Below are 21,141 nucleotides of genomic sequence, written 5' to 3'. Positions count from 1 at the left end.
TGGTTGAATTCATTTAGCCTTTCAATATTGTTATTATTGTTATCCATTTTCACCATATACAGATACAATTGTTGACTGGAAGTGCAAAAAAGTCAAATCCCTAGTTTTAGTAAAATGGGCATATCTCCTCCATTAATAAACAAAATTTAAATCTTCAAAATGATTTGAAAAGATTAAAAGGAGGGATACCAACCCATTAAAGTGTTTGAGCTAATTCACAATAGTGAAGGAGTAGTTTTCAACAGAAGTTGACTGAGACAAAACTAACAGATTTCAAGGCAACAATTAAGGAATGGGTATTAGTTTTGTTTAGACTCTTCCACCTCCTTTTGATCTTGTGGATTTGGAGTTATTGAAGTTATGGAATAACATATAAACTTGTGGAAATAAAAATAATTACTCATTAATTATTATGTCATGTTCATACATGTTTTCAGCTATAACAATTCATGATGTTGTAAGATTTTGATTTTTAATTGTAACCCATCAACTCTTGTTAGTTAGGTTTTTATTATTAGTTTATGGAGGAATAAGCCATCCCCTTTCTGTTGTGTGAAAATTGACATTTGTTGCAAGTTTAATAGAGTTTGTAATTGATCCAACTCCAAGAATCTATCTACAAATATTGGATCTTATTGAGTTGAGAAGAGGAGAGTAACAAATTAGTAACCTTTTTGTACTAGACTAGATAAAGTCATGCACACGTATAAGAGAATATGAATCATAGAAATTTTACATGCCTATCATAATGAACCATATGGAGGAAATTTTGTTTCAAAATAGAATGCTTTGAAGATATTGAATGTTGATTATTATGGGCATGTCTTACATAAGGATGCACTCAAATATATTAGACTATATGATAAATTATAAAGGATGGTTCATCCAGTCTGTATAGATGAGATTCCCCTACAAACATTTTTGGTCATCTCACCCTTTGATAAGTAGGGTCTTGAATTTATATCACCCATTGATCCTCCTTCCAACCAGAAAGAATGCATATTGGTTTGCATTGATTATCTCACGAAGTGGGTGGAAGTTTGTGCTATGAAACATGCCCGAGACAAAGAAGCTACTAAATTCTTGTATGAGGAGATTTTTAACAGATACTTGAAGTACTCTAAGAGATTATTACTAATCAAGGACCCTAATTTGCATCAATCTTTATCCAAATATTGATTAATGAAAAGAATATCACATAGAAGAAGTCTAATCCTTATCATAAAAAATTTAATGGCCATGTTGAGGTCATAAATAGGGAAATTAAAAAAATCTTGACTAAGGCATTTACCTTATATTGCAAGGATTTGAGAGACCATATTCCTAATGTAGTTTGGGCCTATAGAACAACTTAGTAGAGTACAACAAACTTTTCACCATATGAAATTGTTTATTGGATGAAATTTGTCCTTCCAATTGAGTTTGAACAGAACATTAAGGATAACATTCCAACTTGGTATGAACTTATCAACAACCCAAAAGCATAGGATAATGCAACTTAATGCTCTTGTGAGATTCCAAGAGAAATTCTCTATAACATTGAGAGTGAAAAAAAATGAATTAAGTGGCATGTTGGGTTTTCCTTTATGACTCATAGTATAAGTCATAGGGGCAAGTTGTAAACAAGATAGTTGGGGCCTTATGAGATTGAATAAGTCTACTCCAATGGTCCAGATCATTCGTCCACAATTGACCTAGTCAAGTTTTCTTTGTTGGTCAATGATAATCAATTAAAATTGTACCAAAATCCATTGGATAGGGCAACTTTTATGCAAAAGTTCACATTACAAGATGCAATCACAAGACATCTTGTATCTAAGAAAGTGCTTAATTTCTTAGACCTCAATGCTTCATAGGTATGATTTCTAAATTTATACCTCCCATCATAATAAAGTTCCTTCAGTATATCTCTAGAAACTATTGAGACCATCCATCATAAAAAATAATTACAGTATAAATAGAATCCCTATATGTTGCACATGCAACCATTAGCCATGATACCTATAAGAGTTGTTCATGTAGTCACTACCTAAAGGACTTGTGAAACCATATATTATGGACCCTACTACTATTTCCATGATATCATGTTTGTCTACCACATCATCTAAAATTCATGAATTCATTACATGTAGCCATTTATATACTCATGGTTGAAAGGAAGTTAAGGTAGCAAAACAAATTCCTACACTATGCTTGAGAGGAGGGATATGAAAAACCATTTTGATCCTTTTACAATAGTTAACAAAAATAAACATAAATTACATGCATACTAAAACACGGTGATTTACATCGGGAAAACCCTTTTGAGATAAAAACCCCACACTTCAAAATTTGTCCAATATATTATTAAAAAATCAACAACAATTTTCATAGGAGTATCACCATCTAAAGATCCAAAGGTAACTTATCAACTATAAGATTCTTATACAAAACCTCCATCTCACGCACCTAATATATAGGAGATAAAATAAAGGACATTGTCAAACGGTATTACAAAATCATGAGCTAAAACCACTGAAAAAGTGGCACCCAACTTATCTCCAATCCAAGATGTCCTATGGGCCCAAAAAATACCTCTTAAGGCATTCAAAATTGACTTTGAAACAAAACATTAAAAAATAGAAATGTTAATATCTTCAATTGTATGCACAATCTTGCAACGAAAATTTATCAGCATGATTATTTATCTAATATGTAGCTTTGGGGAGAATTTCAAACCAGTCTGTTCTCAAATGTAAACTTACTATAAATAGTAACCTTATGTAAATACAAGGCTAAGACACTATTTTCCTAACAATCTACCACTTATTCAACACCTTACAGGAGCCAAGGGAGTATCTACACAATAATTTTATTGCTAAGGGTCATTTGGCCTATAGACGTCGAACACCATGTGAACTTCTATGTGGTCACACCTTAGTTAAAGAATCTGCAACATTCATCAAAGTCTCCATCTCAACTAGATTCACCCTACCATCCTCAATCATATCTTTGACAAAATGATATTGAACATCAATGTGCTTGGTCCTAGCATGAAAAGTCAATTTCTTAGCTAGGCAGATTGCACTCTAACTGTCACTATGCACCTTGTTTTATTACAATATATGAACACAATCTCTTAAACCAAATAGATTATTTACAAGCATGAGTAACTACCATATACTCAGCTTTAGTAGCGGACAAAGCAATCACAACTCAATGCTTACTCATCCAATTAATTGCACCACCAAATAAAGTAAATACATAAGCAGTAGTGGATCTTCTGCTATCAATATCACTTTCCTAGTCTAAATGTACATAACAATGAATATATCAAGGAAAATCTTGTCTTCTATAAAAATTACAACACAAAGAATACTTTGAGATACCCTTTAGATATTCAAAGACTCTTTTAATTTTCAACTTTCATACTAAAAAAAATAAAATAAAAATAGGCAAATATTCTAGCTTCAACTTTCATACTAAAATACAAAATTTTAAATGTAATTAATGAATAAAAATATATGAAAAATAGTGAACAAGCTTGAAACACCATCTACACATGCAAATAAGCTATTGGATTGACATAAAAGAGAGATTAAAAGAAAAACTTTTATATGTCATGCTCTCTTCCATACTAAATCACATCATGTAGATTTAAACAAATCATCATAAAAATATTGAAAAATTTTGAAAAAAATATTTAATATGAAATTTCCCCTAAAACTTCAACTATTTAGATTCACAATGGAAGATAGAATGACTATGTCAAACCAGACAAGTGAAGGCTCCAATAGATAATTAGAATGCTAAGACTATTTTGGTAAACAATTTTCTCTCTTAAATACAATGTTGTTATTTTTACACTTAATAAAAGTACTTCTCAAACCCTAGAAGATATGATTTCAACCTTTTCAACAAAAGAAAAAGAATAAATGCAAAAAATACAAGTGTCTCAACATGAGAATGTATTACACTCATGATGCATTGATGGAAAAGGAGAAACTAATTGTTATTACTACTTAAAAAAAAGTCACATGTCTTGGACTTGTAGAACTCTTAAGGGAAACTCAAGACAAATCACATGATGCTAACCTATGTTGAGGATAAAAGATCCACTAAATGATGCTTTTGTTGAAATTTATTGTTTTGAATATACTCTATATGAATATTAATTTTGAGTCTTTACAATTGAAGACTAGAAGCATGGGAGGTTGAAGGATTTTCATCATTTCATTTAGCTTTTCACTCAAAGATGTTTTGTATGAGAAACACATTTTTCTAATTTCCCTTTTTATGCTAATTGAATAGAAGAATGAATATATTGTAGAATTATTATTTTTAAATCAAGTAGAGATCTAGTGAGCTCAATATGTATAGCTACCCAAATAATTTAGGAGTATGTGGATCTGAAGAATTATACCCTTATGAGGGTCATAAGACAACTTGATGCACCACTATGGATGGCTCACTATGGATTGTTTTCCAATAATTTGAGATATCTATGATTCAAGAGTTGGGGTAGGTCATATTCTAAAAAGTCAAGAATTAAACTTTGAAGCTACACACTTTTGAAGGTTACGAGGTAGCTTGATGGAATTCCGCTTAGTTCAAGAATTGTTTTTTAAAAGAAAAAACTTCTAAAGAACATATATTTGTTTGTCGATGAAGACTTTATTGAAATGGATGTTTGGGGGAACAAAATGGGGCAAGAAAGAAGACGAACTACTCCTTGATATTCTACTTGAGGCTCATTTAAGGCGCATGGGTGTGAGGACAAGCAGAAGACTTTGGGTGCAGTCCACTATTTTGCTCTTGTTTGGGGGTTGCATTAAGGCTTCCTTTTCCCCTCAATAGCTATTTCCCCTCCCCATTTGGTCAATCACTATGTGGTTTCTCCCCCAAGTATTAATTCATGCTCAAGTCTTTGCTAATTCAAAACAAATGGTGCTCATGGCTTCTATTCAAGGAGTAAAGGGATTTAATAAATCTATAGTCGGTGTTGTCGTGGACCTACCTAAGTTTGTTGATAAGGGTGATAGGGAGATGGCATTTTTCGCCTATTGTTGCTCTTGTTCTAACTCCTAGGGTTTTAGAAGAACTTTGTTAAAGGGAGGCTTGCATGTTGAGGGATGTAAGTGCTCCTTGCTTATTGACAAATTATGACTATAAAGTGATTGCTTCAAGTTTAGGTCAGTGTGAGAGATGGAGGTGGAGGGTATGATCCAAATAGATATCATTGATATCCTTGATAATGTTAGAAGATGTATGCTTTGAATTTAGAAACCAAGAGGTCAAGTAGAGATAACTGATGAGAGAAAAATCAACTCTCTCGACTTCAGCTTGAACGAGCAAACTGAACTCCTATATGGTTGGATCTAGGGGCAGTAAGTAGCTTATTGCTTAACCTGATAGTCTAGGAACTATCTTGAAGAAATCCATAAGTTTGCTCATTCAAGCTGAAGTCGCGAGAGTTGATTTTTCTCTCATTAGTTGATAGATTAATAGAAATTCAAGTTATCTTGGATAGTCTAGGAACTATCTTATATAAAGCCTATCTTCATCTTTAATCTTAAAGATTGCTCAAGAACTGTTTTTAAAGGTCATTAGTTTCAAGGGAAGAATGACCTTTGTCTTAAAATTTGGTATTTATGCTTTATCCAATGAAAAATGGCATCATCAAGTTTTATGTTTTGTCTTTGGAATTTTGAGACAAAGGGGTTTTTATGTTTATTGCCAATTATTTTGGGCAATATTATATTGTTGATTTAATCACCAAAATCAAGGAGGATTTGTTGTTCGCTAGATTATTTATGTTTATGAAGAAAAACATGTTGGTCCCTACTGGGATAACAATTTCTTTCAAATAAGACAATTGGGTGCAAGAGATTGAATTGAAAAACTCTTTAAGTTGTTTGTCGTTGTCATTGTAAAGTGGGCCATACTAACACTAGTTGCTCGAGCAACAAGAAATTTATTTTCAAGAAAAAGGAGCACACCCCTAATATCAAGGGATCCATCACAATCACTGAGGCGATGCATGAGGAAGATAATAGGGAAACTTCATTCAAGATCGTTGGATTCCTCTTCTAAGGCTTCAAGGTTGGATGAGGGTTATGCCTATGATGTTTAAGAGTAAAAGAACTTTGCATATTGGTAGAGCAAAATTTGTCAGAACAAATTTCGAAATTTCAAATCAATCTCATATAAGGTTGGTAGATTGCATAGTTAACATAGATTTTTTTTGTCTCATCTTTTATTGAGTCATTTGGCTGTCTTTTGTTGTCTTGCTATACTCACTGATTATCTCATCTTTTTGTACAGGAGTCTCAGCCCTTTCAAAATCCCTACTTGCCTTAATCAAAAACATACTTATTTTTTTGTTGATTGTTGTGTGAAATATAATCCTTGAACGGAGCTGTCGGGATATTAAGGTTACAGTGATAGTGTTACCTTTAGTGAATTGTGGTTTATTTTTGTAATTTAATTATTAGCTACATTTTTGTGAGTGGTAGTTTGGAAAATTATGTTTGGAAAGCTTTATAAAAGCAATATAATAATACATTCAAACGTAATTCTCAATAATATCATTATTAATATTTATTTAATTCTGTGCAAATGTAAATGTTATTTGATTTTCAAATAATTAGTAATTCTATTGTGTGCATAGTTTCAGTCCAGCCTCTTAACTGCTTTATTATCTTGATCTCATGAATACTAATGATGTTTTTTTTCTCTGTTTTCAATTCTATGGGCCGTTTTCACTTATCTAGTTTCGACTCTGTTAGTAAGAGCTTATCTGTTTGCCCTTATATGTCTACGAATGTCCACGACAAACCTTTTCATTGTTTCTCAACTTCTTGCCAGTTCAGAGTGCTTTGGTGCATCCAACCCCTAGTTTGCAAGCAGAATGCAAACCCCCAAAAATTCGTTATAAAAAATACAAAAGCTTGGGTGTTTGCTATCATTTTAAGCATTTATTTTCAATTCTCGCTAATGCCTTGATCATGTTTTTAACTAGATCCTTGATCAAGGAATTAGAGCTAATGAATTCCTTTGCTTTCAATACTGGTATTAAATTTTACAGAGCTAATTCAAATAACCTGTACGAATCCGATGGGAAATATACATGTTTGAAAGGATCTGAGACCAAGAAAAAATAATTAAATAAAATAATATGATACACATCCAACGTACATTTTCCATCACCTCTCCTAGACTCTTTGGTCAGATTGTAAAATGCCTGACGATGGCAACTGAGACTCCTTATTGTCCTTTCCACAATTGTCATTGCTGTTTTGACATGCAGAAAGCTCTTTTAGTTACACCTGTGAATTAGCGTGTCCCTTAATTGGAAGAATTAATCTTTGGTCCATTCAAAGCAACACCCAGAGGCATATTTTCTTCCAATGGGAGCCTTGAAGTTGAAGTAGTCGATCGGACGCTCTTAGGAGATGGGAGGGAGGAACCTTGACCTTGTTGCTTTCCTTTGTCTGAGATTAACTCATCATCCAGTCTGCTTGTTGAGTCAGGTTTGACTCTCTTTATCTCTGTGACTGAACAATGTACTTCACTAGATGATTTGATCCCGTTCTTTCCATCTTTGGATGCTTGCTTTCCCGAAGCTGCTCCATGCAAGGTTTTGTCGTTGGAATTAAGTCCCATTGAATTTAACCCTTCTGGATGCAATTTTGGAGGCAATGTTTCAACTACTTCTGAACTTTGTTTACTGCTCTTTGATTTTAAGTCATTAGCAACAGGATCCATCTCTTTCTGCTTATGATCACCCTTCGCATCTGAAGTATCATTCTTGAAGGTGTCTTTGGACAAAATTGTTCCAGCTTCGATGTCTTTAGCTTCTGAAGCAACTACTTTCGTGTGAGAGGTATTCAGCTCTTGATTGCTTCTCAAAGATTGCTGTTTTCCTTCATCCTCTCCATTTAATGTTCGACTTTCAATGAGTAGGAAACGTCGATTATCCGGCACACCTGCTCCTCTTCCAGCCATGTTTTCTTGAAATGGTACGCTTTGTGCCTCATTGTCATTGTGCATTTTATACAGAGAACGAATTGGAGTAGCCAGTCTGGCACGGTGGTGACTGATAACTCTCAAAAGGTCCAAAAGAACAGCTTCCTGTTACAATAAACAGATGAATATAATCTCTTGTAGCATATAATGAGATAGATGCAAATGGAATAAAGTACAAGTTTTAGTGAAGAGCATTTCAAGATGAGCAAAAGCAAACCGTTTATGAACTTGAGAATTAAAGCACAAGCAATCTGTTTATGAACTTACGAAGTAACATTTTCACCATATCTAGATCTGTGGACTAACTCTGATTCTAAAAATATATAAAGCTTCATTGAGGTGCTAGATAAGTATGTGATTTAAATATCATATAAGCCTACCTTAACACAAAGATACTCCTCAAAATGTGTAGTTTTCACGAAGCAAGACACCAGAATCTGTAGGTACACAAGCAGAGACTGAATAAGATTGAAAAGCAAATAAAAATTCGTATTATAGCATTAGGAACTGGATCTATAATTTATCATCATCATCATTAAACCAAGTGAATGTGAAACTACCATGAGAGCTTGACTGTCTTCGTTTACTTCTTCTAAAAATACTCTTCTAGGTAACCGTTGCTGTTCAATATGCGGATTTTTTGCTAAGACTTTGCGCATGTCAGCCATGATATTCTGAAAATGAAATAGAAACCACAAGAATTATATAACTAAATAACTTATCTAAATGATCTAAAACTAACACAAAAAAAATCTGTTTTTGTATGAAAATAATTAATACCAATATTTATTTATAAAATGATAAATCAAAGACCTCCAAACTAATGGTTCTGAAAAGCCAGAATGCAAAAATAAAAACCCACCAAATGAAGCTCCCCAGCATGGTCAGAATTAAACAATACCGCCTATATCTGAGGCACTAATTACTAATTTTAGTTATAAAACAAATCTAAACACCATATTATATTAAGGCCCCAAGATATCCTTTATTAATATAAACTAGATATAAAATCATAGAACTATATTGAATATTAATGCACACTATCATTCCTGTGAAGAGAAATCAATACCTAGTTTAGAAGCATATAAAACATAATTCGATAAGAGCATCTCCCCAATGTCTGCATCATACTATTAAAATTTAACAACCACCTCTACCTCAGGTAAATCAGTCCGATGGAAGGCTGAATAATGTTACAGAATAGATTACATACCCAAAAAGATAAACTCGCAAGCATGTATTTCAAGGTAAGCTGTGAAATCAAATTCGCCAGAGATATATCACTACTAGAGCAACAGAGAATATGTAGCTTGTCTTGCATTTAGCAGAGACATGCTCTTAAGCTAGTGTCTGCATCAAACTATGTAGTGATTTTTTCTGAAGTTTTCAAGAGATTTTTTCTGAAGTTCAAGAAATATACAAAAGAAAAAATTATATTTTCTGATTTATGCAAACTGGACTAAACAAGGAATGCAGTACAACACTACTGAAATTCAACAATAGTCAAGTATCCTTATCGAGACCAAGATATGAAACCTCATACAAACTGAAACATGGTCCTGAAATCCGACAACAATTAGTTTCCATTTTCCAACAGAGAATATTATCAATAATAAATTGCTGCAATCCAAACTTACAAACTCTTGTCACAAAATATGGCTTTGCAGCCACTGAAGAATATGGCAACAGTGTATAATCCAAGTTTAATCGACATAAAGAGTTATGGCCCCAAAGACAAGTGCGGCTGCGACAAAAAGGAGTATGGCAATGGCAGACTTTAAAGAATAGCCCGCAGCTAATACCAGATAGTACAGTGGCAACAATTGGGACTCCAAACTGTTCAGCAACTCAATGAAAAACAACAATAAACGTGTACAGCGGTCCAAACAAACAATAAAATTAACGACAACAGGTGTGTGACTGCCTCCAACAAGGTAAGTCACCCCCACTGATGGTATGGCCAAGTCCCTACAAATCTACATTTGATTTTCTATGAAATAGCAAATAGCCGAGATGATATTACCTCAGAATCACACAATTCTGAAACTACTTTTGAATTCCTCAATCACAACTGGATTCTTCAATCACCCAACTGAAACTGGAATTGACTGCAATCTTTTTATACACTACGATTCTTGAATGGAATCACCTCAAGTGAACAAGAGGATTTTTTCTTCAATCCAAAATGGAAACCAAGAGAATTTTTGTCCTCCACATCCCCTACACTAAAGAGTTTTCGACCTCGAATGTCCTCACTGTGCAATTATAATCTGCATAGAATTTATGTTGATTCTAAGCTTTTTGAAAGTGATCTTTGATTGATCTCAATATGTCTTGACTATGCTTAACAAACTCACTAGATGCTAGCACTTTGCTATCAATGAACATACCGACAAACATATAATAAGAAATCTTATAACAATATTCTTAGATGTAAAAAATTTTATGTGATTTAGACTAAGTTGCCGGTACGGGTATGTGGGTACGGTACGCTGGTACGGCAATTTTTTTAGGAGGGGCTGGGTACGTATGGGTACGTCCGTACAAAAAAATGTAAAAATCATAAATATATACATGTATACAGTCTAATAAGTAGAAACCCACATATCATCCATATGCTAAACAAAACTTGGAACTACCATATATGATTCATATTGATATAACTATAACAAAATTACAAATTTACTATAAGTCTAATCTAATATGAAATATCTATTTGTCAAACTTTGAATGTTATGATAGATATCGAATTCATTGTTCATTGGCTCAACCGTTCAACAATAAAATAACACAACTAATAATCAGCAACAGCATCATATGGGTCACTAGGAAGATCAAGATCAACATCATCATTGACATTAGATGATGTAGGTAGAGTACTGGAACCACATGCAGCCTCACTGCCACTTGCACTAGCAGCACATTGGCTATCAGACTCCCCAGAAAGTAAAGATTGTGTGTCAGCTGAAAAATCCAAATCAGTTCGCTTTGGATCTACATCCCAAAACTTTGTGCTCCCATCCTTGTACTCATTTTGTTTATGAGTAAGAAGGCGCAAGTTTGAATGCACATAAACGAGCTCTTCCGCCTTACTTGCTGCCAGTCGGTTGCGTTTCACTGAGTGGATAAAGGAGTATGTGCTCCAATTTCGCTCAGATGAAGAGGAACTAGCAACCTATTGAATGATTGACACAAAGTGAGAGGGTGACAATTATAAAATAGTAAAAAATCTAAATTTAGAGAGCAATAAAAATTAAGAAACTTACTTGCGATAAAACTTTGATTGCAAGAGTTTGAAGGTTTGGTGATGTATGGCCATTGAGGTACCACCAAGCATGAGAATCCTTTTTATACTTGTCACAGAGAGCGGAAACACTTTGACCATTGGAGGCTACAAAATCAGCAAACTCACTTGTCATTAAATCCTCCATTTCAGAATCGGGGAAGAGTTTAGTAAGTGCTGTCCTACACCCTTCACTGACTTCTGAATCTCTATATGGTGGTACCCTTGATGGCTTAGCAAGCATTTCATCACTATAAAATTTGGGAGTCAATGCAAATGCAAGAAGATGTAGTGGGGTGGTCATTTTGTTCCACCGCTCAACACAAATTGATTGAACCTCTTTGAAGAAAGTTTATTCGAGATCTTGCTCTTTTGCATTGATGATGGCTTTCATTTTCTCAATCATCGAGTCAATGCCATCATATACCTCTCCCAAACATGGGTGATCCATGTCAGTATAACGGATCATACTCATGATGGGCTCAGTGAAACTCAAAACATATTCGACTCGATCCCACCAAGTGTCATCTAGGATCATGCGCTTTACATTTGCTGCCCTTTCCGTATTGGATTGCCTCCATAGGGACCAACTTTGACTAATTACCATGCTAGCAAGTGGTTGTCGCACCTTCACAAGTCGCCTCAAGACGATTGTGTTGGATGCAAATCGAGTCTCGGCAACCTATTCAAAAATTAAAAATAAAAATTAGAATACAAAGACGACATGATAAAAAAATAAAAAATTAAGTAACCATCAAAGTGAAATGTAGATTTTAAAAATTGAAGTGTTTCAATTACCTTTAGCAACTCCAACTGTGAAATGATCTGAAAATGGCCTGTGACATGTTATGGTTTGTGATGAACATTTGGATCTCTTCAGCCTCAACATAAATTTGTTTGATCCAATGTATTTTCCTGCCTATCTTTTGTAGCATGAGGTTGAGAGAGTGGACAGCACAAGGTGTCCAAAATATGTGTTCAAACCATGTCTCAATCAACATACCTACAGCTCTACAATTCTTTGCATTGTCCGTTATTACTTGGACAACATTTTGAGGTCCCACATCCTGAATGCATTGTATAAGGATGTTAGCAATAAATTGTGCATCCTTCACTTGTCCCTCACAATCCACGGCTTTCAGAAACATTGTCCCTTTAGGGCACACTGCAATTACATTGATTAATGGCCGATTTTTGGTATCCTTCCATCCATCTGAAATGGAGGACACCCCTGTTTGTTTCCATGAATTTCTAATTGGAGCCAATGCATTGTCTATGTTTTTTACCTCCTTTGCTAGTAAGGTGCTATGCACCTTCTCATAACCTGGCCCTGTGTACCCTTGTGGAGCCTCGTTTACCTTTCTCAACATATCCTGCCAATATGGTGATCCTACCACATTAAATGACAAACCGTTTGCATATAGACATCTTCCAACAAATTGATCTGCAATCTCTCTAGCATCATTCTTAAATGCTCTCTCTAATGGTCTCCTGCTTCTCTTCACAATAACAGGTTCTTCACTAATTGGGTCCAAGAATGGGTGGCTCTCTACCACAATATCAGGAAAATCGCTATAAGATGGAGAAGTAGGGGGCCTCTTTGATCTACTTCCTCTTCCTCTCAACAAAGGATGGTTTGAGGCATGACCAACTCTTGCATCTGCTTCCTCTTGCTCTCTAATATATTCTACTATTTCTTGAGGTGACATCCCATTTCCATCCTTTCCTAGACATGGTTTGATTCCTTGTTGGGGAATGGCACAAAAATGGGCTTTGACATGACTGTAGGAGCTAGTTTTTTTCGCACTACAGAAGTTGCATATCCAAAAAAATGTTCCACCACCTTTTACTTGGTCTATTATTTTGACATATTTCCATAAAGGTGAATTTGGGTCAGTTTTGAAAGTCCGTTGAGGTGCTTAGCTTTGAGGAGTAGAGCTAGTAGTTGTTGCCATTATGATTTCTACAACAAATTAAAAAATAATTATTAATATTTAATAGTAAAGAATAGATTCTAAATGTTAAATATATAAAATTAAATTTAATAATTTATTTAAAATGAAAGTAATTAAATTTAAATTTTTAATTACAAAATTTATTATAGTTTGTTTAATAGTTTGTTAAATGAAAACAAACAAACTAATAAACAAACTATTAAACAAACTATTAGATAAACTATAATACAATTTAACAAACTATTAAATAAACTATAATAAAATTTAACAAATTAATAAATTTTTTTAAAAACTATAATAAAGTTTAACAAACTATGATAAATTTTTTAACAAACTGTAATAAAATTTATAATAGAAAACCTACAAGGGAAGCCCGAAAAAAATGGAGGATGCGTCGGAAAGATTGGGGGCTAGTCGTCGGTCATCGCCCTCCTGCCCTGGCACCTCCCATCTCACCTCCTCTGTGTCGTCGTCGCGCCTCCTCTCACCTCTGTGCCGTCACGCCTCCTGCCGTCGCGCCTGCTGCCGTAGCGCCTCTTCTCACCTCTGTGCCGTCGCGCCTCCTCTCACCTCCATTTTTCGGTTTTACTTTTTCACTGTGCGTGGCGTGGAATGGTTTCGCGTTTTTTAACTTTTGGCTTTGCTTTAGGGTTTAAAATGTTAAACGACATGATTCGACCCATGAAAAAACCCTCGAAATTTGTGACCGATGCGGATTCGTCAAAAAAACCCTATGGAATCGCCACGTCTACACCGGATGCGTTGGGAATCGTGACTCAAAAAACGGATACGTTTCAAAAGGAAAAAATCAGTACCTTGTCCGAATCCACAAGGATTCCAGGGTGAATCCGAATCCGAATCCAATACGTATCGTATCCGGATTTGGGGGGAAAATGTGAAGTACCGGTAACTTAGGATTTAGATGTAAAAAATTTTTGTCAAAAATTGCAGCCAACAATTTTTTTAAAAGGGGGTTTCTTGGGGAAAAAAATTGTTTGTGGGAAAGATTAGAAAAAATTCGGGTATAATCGGGATTTTTTGGAGATTTTTGCTTCTCTGCATTAAACTAATGATTTTGATATAGAATATATGAAAGGGAAAAATAATGTAGTTGTTGATGCATTTTCTAGAAAGTCTATGTTTTGTTTTTACTATTACTAGTACTACTGATTGCAAGGCTGCTGTTATGGAAGAATATACAAAATGCAATTGCTATTAATCTTTTAAATGAGGAAGTGAAAGATTGTCTTATCCTCTAAAGGACACATATAATAATAAGATTGTCTTCTTTCATTCTTGTGTCCATGCTTCACCTTCAGATTGTAGAAATTAGTGAGACATTTATGTATGAGATACTGATCCAAGTGCCCTGTATTCATCAAAGTGAGCTGCAAAACTGACTCCATTCTGATTTTATCTTTCTTCTTCAAGTTCTTTTCTTTGTAAGAACTTAAGCTAGAGAGGCCTAGATGCAAATCCCATAGCGGCTTTGTTATCTGCAGAGGTTTTGTACAACCTTGGGATATTCAGGTTTTGCATTGTCTGTAATAATTGTGCCATGAGATTTAACATTTCCTATTGGCCCCAACTTATACCAACAATGGCATTATATCGGATATCTGTCTTCTCATCTATCAAAACATTCTTACTTTTTCCCCCATTTCTACTTTTTCAATCTTTTCAATCTAATCCTGCAATTTTTTTCTGATCTCTCTAATAAAATCAAACTTCTCTATCAATAGGTTGCATTAAAATTGTTAGCTCTAACCCTACGGATTGGCAAGATCATGAACCTTTATGAAATTCTCATAAAATATGCAATTTTGTTTGTACTTTTTTGCTTATGCAAACTGGAGTAAACAAAGAATGCAAAACAGCACAATTGAACTTAAATAATAGTCAACTATATTATTGAGACCAAAATATGAAATCTCATACAAACTGAAACATGGTACTGAAATCCATCAAGATTCAACAATGAATTTCCAATTCAGAATATTATAAAATATTAAATTGTTGCAACCCAAATTCAAATTCTTTTTATAAAGTACACCTATACACCCCCTTAAGGGTACAGCAGAAATATATAATCCAAGTTTCGTCAATGTTGAGAGATACAGCCCAAAGACAAGTGTGGAGGCCAATAAAAGGTGAATGGTAACAGCAAACTTTAAAGAATAGTTGCAGCTAATACAAGATAATACAACAAAAATAGGAACTCCCAACTATTTGGCAACTCAATGAAAACAACAATAAATGTGTACAGAAGCACAAACAAAATAGTAAAAATAACAATGAAAGGTGTGTGAATGACTCCAACAAGGTACAATGTGCCCGATAATAGTGAAGCAAGGTCACAAGAAATCTGCAAACTAATTTGCTATGCAATAGCAAATAAATCGAGATGGTATTGCCTTAAAATCACATGAGTTTGAAACTACCTCTAAAATCTTCAATCGCCAAACTGAAACTGAAATTAATTGCAATCTTTTAGCACAACTGCAATCCCTGGATGGAATCACCTTAAGCAGACGAGGTTTTAATCCTCCAATCTGAAATGAAAACCAAGAGAGTTTATGTCCTCCAGATTCCCTACACCAAAGAGTTTTCATCCTCAGACATGAAGATGACCATAAATGGAAAAGGGTTTGACAACAAAAACAATGAATAACCTCTTGTATGCCAAACTCTTCCCTTTATGTTCACCTTTTTATTTGAGCTTCCTTTTTCACCTAACATTTTCTCAAGAAGGTGTTCAATACAAACCCACCAGGTTTCTGTCAATTGTTTTGCTCTTTACCCTCAGACAATTTTCAAATAGTTGGCATGTTTATAAAAGTAACACGTTCTCTGTTTGCAGTGTTCTCAGATAATTTGTCTTAAGATATTTTTGTCACATTTTACAAATGTTTCATACAACATCCATAAGGCATGGCAATTTGCAAAGGTTGTATACAATTCTCACAATGTCTAATGTTTACATAAGGAATGCATTACAAAGAACGAAAAAATAAATTTATTTACAGATTGCAACTGTTGCTATTGCAGATTACAGAAACATTCATCCCATAAAATATGCTACAAATTCATTCTGACCTCAAAATAACAGTGCAGACTCTGCTGTAGGTGCTTGTTCATGCCTCGAAAAGATTGCAGAATATTCTAGAGTCCAAGGATGTCGTGCAGACTCAAAACCCAACCTGCTGCTACCACGCCTGTAGATTGGTCGACCTAAAAAGAGGCTTCATATTCGCCACATCTAAGTATTGCAATACCCTTCGACTTTCTCCTATTTTATACGCATGACTCAATCACCCAGCAAGATTCTAATAACTCCCTTCACTAGAGGTGCAATCTTTGCCTTCAATTTGTCTTTATTCAATTATTGTCTCCTTGTTAGCTCCACATTTTGACTTTGTCCTTAGCCTACAAATTGACTATGACCTATTGCTAGACTCCAAATCTTTTCCATGTCCCAACTTCCAAAGAGTCGACTATCATATGGAGTTCCTAGCACTAAGTTCTAAGCTCCAAACTAATGTCTCAGCAATCAGCAAAGATTAAAGCATCCACCTATGCTACACACCTAACCTTAGCACCCAGCTATTCCCAATATTGCCAATAATTTGTGCCTTGCTGCCAGCATTCAATCTCCAGCAGATAATTGACTAGGAAGAATAATAAATCACCGCCAATGAATACTTTCAAGACTCACCCAGCAGTAAATATCCCAAACGTCCAAGCACATGATCTTTCCTCAATCATTCAAGACCCTATTTGTTTCTAACACCCAACAAAGAGTTGCTTAAACCACCCAGCAGGGCTATGGTGGCTCACAACAAAGAATGATTCTCAAACAAAGTCCACCAATCCAAAACTAATCACTAGCAGTAGCAAATACTTCACTGGGCTGTGGTCTTTGTCACCTAAATGCAAAACTTCTCCTATGGTATCCAAGCTAAAAACCTTTATCGATAAAATTATAAATAGAACATGAATTACACAACTTATCTTTGAAACTTCATGCCAATGAGAATCCTGCCAAATCTCCTTTTGCTCAAACTAGGACTCCGATTGAATCTCAATTTTAATAACCAAAGTGGATCTTTCACTACCATGATTATTCTTCCCCAAGAGGGTTTCCATCCTCCATAAGGCTAAGATGAACCAAGTTCAATCTCCAAACCACAAACTAGAGAGAAATCATATATTCTGCATGATGCCAAAATAGCCCCTAATTGCCTTTTATACTATCAAAAACTGACTACACAAGTGATACCAATGATGAAGAATGAGAAACACAGCCAACCAAATGACATACAATAAATAGATGCCCTCTTCAAGATTCTTGGAGAACACACCAAAAACTAGAATACCCTTCAAAAAGTGGTATAAGTGTTCTCAAGACTAACTGAACTCATTGGCAACATCAAATAACCCCTCAGACAAGAAAAACACCCACCAAGAAGCTCAGAGCCAACTGCAATGCTAGTAAACCCTAAAATGGGGACATTACATGTTCAAAAACACTTTTTAATAAAATATTACATTAGGCTCACATTAATAAAATTAATAATGCATAAGTCATTCTTTTACAGCATCATAAAGTAAAGTTATTAAGACAACTTAGAAATTATTATTAAATTATTTCCGTAACTTCATCTGTTAGGGTACAAAAAATAAGAAACAAGCTACAGGTCTCCTAATTATTTTAATCCTGAAAAAGGGACATGACAAACTAGCAAAATTAGCTATGTCAGTCAATTTGGTGAAGGCCTATTAATATTACAGAAAAGATTACAAAACTCAAAATATAAACTCTAAGGACAAAACATACTTTTATTTCAAGCTAAGATAAGAAAATCAAGTTTACAAAAAATATACTGCTAAGAGCAACTAAAAAAATGTAGCTAGAGTTGTATTTAGCCAAGATGTGCTCTTAACTTCTTAGGTCCTCCATACTGAAAAGAAGCTAGTGTAATTTTTACATCAGTACAGTAATAGCCACCTTATTAGTCCCAAATACTAAATCGCTCCTGTCATGTTGAAAGAAAAAAGCATTACTTCTCTTAGCTCCACCATACATTGCTGATGTAAGTCAAGCTACTGAAGCAAAGTTATCACTAAGATCCGGTTGGAACTAACCAATACAGAAATTCAGCCTTAGTGACTTCCAAGACCAGAAAAATGGACTGTTTATTCTGAACATAGAGAAAATGAAGTCTAAAAAGCACCATAAATGAAATTCTAAAATATTTCAACTAGCCTGAAAATTGCTTTAGCTAAACCTTGTACTCTTTACTCAGCAATGATGTGGCTTTGTGGCTTTTATTGTGAAAGTGTTAGGCACCATGACTTCTTTCAACAAGAAAGAACAACTGAAAGGGAAATGATAGAATGACATCAAAACTTGTCATCTACAAAACAATTTGACACCTGCTGACTTCATTTCTGACTATGATTTTTATTATAATTTTTCTTATATTATAAATTTGTACATATAGTAACCCAAACCCTGTAGAATAAAAAATTTAAGCACACTTAGGGAATAATACTTTCACAATCACTGCACAAATAGTGAGCATAAATCAATCATCTATCATAATCTCTATCCAGTTGCACAGTAAATGAAATGTTTGTTCAAATATTACTATTCCTCTTGGTCTATTAATAATCAAATTACATATGGATGAATATGCATGTATGGCGTGAAGAGGTGGATCCTTTATGGATAAATTAGAATTCTTTGCCAACATGAATTGATTTCAAAATACTGTTCCTGTGCACATCATTCATGATATATAGTTACAGTGAAATATATTTCTTAGGAAAAACGGGAGCTTGTTTTGAGTGAAGCACTTGATTCATACACAAAATTAACTGTAGTAACATACTTGATTCATATTACAAGCTTCAATTTTTTAATCTTGAAATAAGGTAAGTAAATTTGGAAATTAATACTAGAGCAAAAGAAAACTCAAGTGAACTTCGTTGGTCAAAAAAGTTTTAGTAACTTACTCATTCTCCCACATGTCATAATGAAAAAATACTCCCTTGCAGAAACTCCCAAGACGCTTTTACATATTAGGTCACATGATGTGGAAGGAAAATGAGTCAGACGGTCTACTTACTCGAACTTTGTTCACATCTAAATGGCTGATAGCAAGATGAGTCTTTATACACCAGTGTGTCTTCTGACTTATGTTCCGTACAACAGTCACAGTAAATTTGCGATTTGGAATATGCACAGCCTCCCGGTCATCCCCTCTAACAATAGTTGGTGACCACCAACCAACATGCTGAAAAACATTAAATTATGAACAATATATAGATATTAAGTGTTTGAAAATGACCTGAATACAACAGAAATCAAATTGTACCTCTATGAACATGATAAAGAGAAACATACAGTTTTATATTAATTTTTCAAGTTGAGTATCCTTTGTGATGTTATACATATATGCATATTTTTTACATACTATTTAAGTATGTAATGAAGCATTACCAACCTCAACAGTCCCAGAAACTTCATACCCATCGATCTTGGTTTTTATCCACTCATTTGCAACAAATGGCCGGGTTATATGGAGCATTATGCTTGACATGTAGTTGCTAAAGATCTACAATCATAAGAGATTGGTAAATATTTAGATACATTAAAAAGTTACTTTTCTCAAAATATTTGAACAAGTAAAATTGCATAAAACATCTGATGAAAAAGGGGCACACGTATGTCCAAAAAATAACAGGTAACACTGACATGAAAGTTTCCACGACAGCATAGCACTTTATTATTATTAGAATTTTAAATAATTTTCTTCAAAATCTTTAATAAACAAATTTGCATAAAATGCCAAGTGACTGGTATCAGAAGCTCCCAATGCTTTATCTTAATAAATGAAGAAATTGCCAATATGATATACTTGTTGATTGTAATTAGGTAGGAGGGGCGGATTCCAATTGCCCTGGGCAACATTGGAATCCGCCCAAAGGGCTGACCCCTCTCTCTCATAAGGTAACGTGTAGGGCTGGGCCCTCTCTCACACGCCACTCCCTAATAAAACCGACCCTATACCTCACGCCACCCTAAGGGAAACGTGTTCCCTCTAATAGGGCCGACCCTATACTACAAAAGACAATTCGCACAAAAGAAAAGAAATAAAAGAATTAATGTCAAGCAGACCTAAATAGGTCCCTCGCCTCATATAAATAAAGAACAACTTGATCTCATTTACAACACACAAGATATCTACTCTCTCATATGCGAATCTGATCTGGAGGACAGCGAACTTAGTCATTCATCTGCTGTGCATAAAGCGATTCATCTCTGCTGTTAAGGGAGTGCTCTTCATCATGCGATCTAACAGTTGAAGGATTTGCTGTTCTGAAGTCGGTTACAGTCATCAGCTGGAGACATACATTTCATTTCAAGGTCAAATCTTTGGTTGCTGGTTGGTGTAATAAAAGGCAGATCCGAAACTGGTTAAGAGGCAGATCTGAGACCACTGTAAATTGAAGATGCCATTAGCCCTAAGGGTGAACTGAGATAAGTATTGTAATCAGATTATTCTTCATAATCCATAATCAGATCTGAGGATCTTTTCTGGCTGGGTTTTTCCTCCTAGGAGGTTTTCCCAGGGTAGTAAGTGTCTTATTTAACTTTGCTTATGTTTCTGTTTGTTCCTAAATCTTAAAGTAACTAAAATCTAACAGCAAACTATCTGAGTTTAAAGGTTAATTCTGTTTTCTGAGTTTTCTTATTAATCTGAAAGTGTAAATTCAACAATACTAGGGCACAAGGACTAAGGTTCTAAGTGCATTGATTATTTATTCCCTATCAAAGTATAGAATTGCCAATATGATATACTAGGGCACAAGGACTAAAGTTCCAAGCGC

At 34.6% G+C, this 21,141-nt stretch overlaps 1 protein-coding gene and 1 pseudogene across 1 annotated transcript; both read right to left on the bottom strand.

The window, feature by feature from the left end:
• Nucleotides 1-7,111: 7,111 nt before the first annotated feature.
• The window catches only part of LOC131035950 (mechanosensitive ion channel protein 3, chloroplastic-like), a 75,754-nt pseudogene continuing 61,724 nt past the window's right edge, over nt 7,112-21,141 (bottom strand).
• Nucleotides 10,786-11,757, bottom strand: LOC131874618 (uncharacterized). The gene is made up of 2 exons (XM_059218282.1): nt 11,274-11,757; nt 10,786-11,182 (listed from the first exon to the last, which is right to left on the bottom strand). The coding sequence occupies exons 1-2, from the start codon at nt 11,592-11,594 to the stop codon at nt 10,802-10,804; spliced, it is 702 nt and encodes a 233-aa protein (XP_059074265.1). The 5' UTR covers nt 11,595-11,757; the 3' UTR covers nt 10,786-10,801.

The sequence above is a fragment of the Cryptomeria japonica genome, chromosome 3 (genome assembly GCF_030272615.1).
Source record: "Cryptomeria japonica chromosome 3, Sugi_1.0, whole genome shotgun sequence".
NCBI classification, from domain to species: domain Eukaryota; kingdom Viridiplantae; phylum Streptophyta; class Pinopsida; order Cupressales; family Cupressaceae; genus Cryptomeria; species Cryptomeria japonica.
The sequence above is the reverse complement of the archived record's forward strand: the minus strand, read 5'-3'. Positions and strand labels throughout refer to the sequence as shown.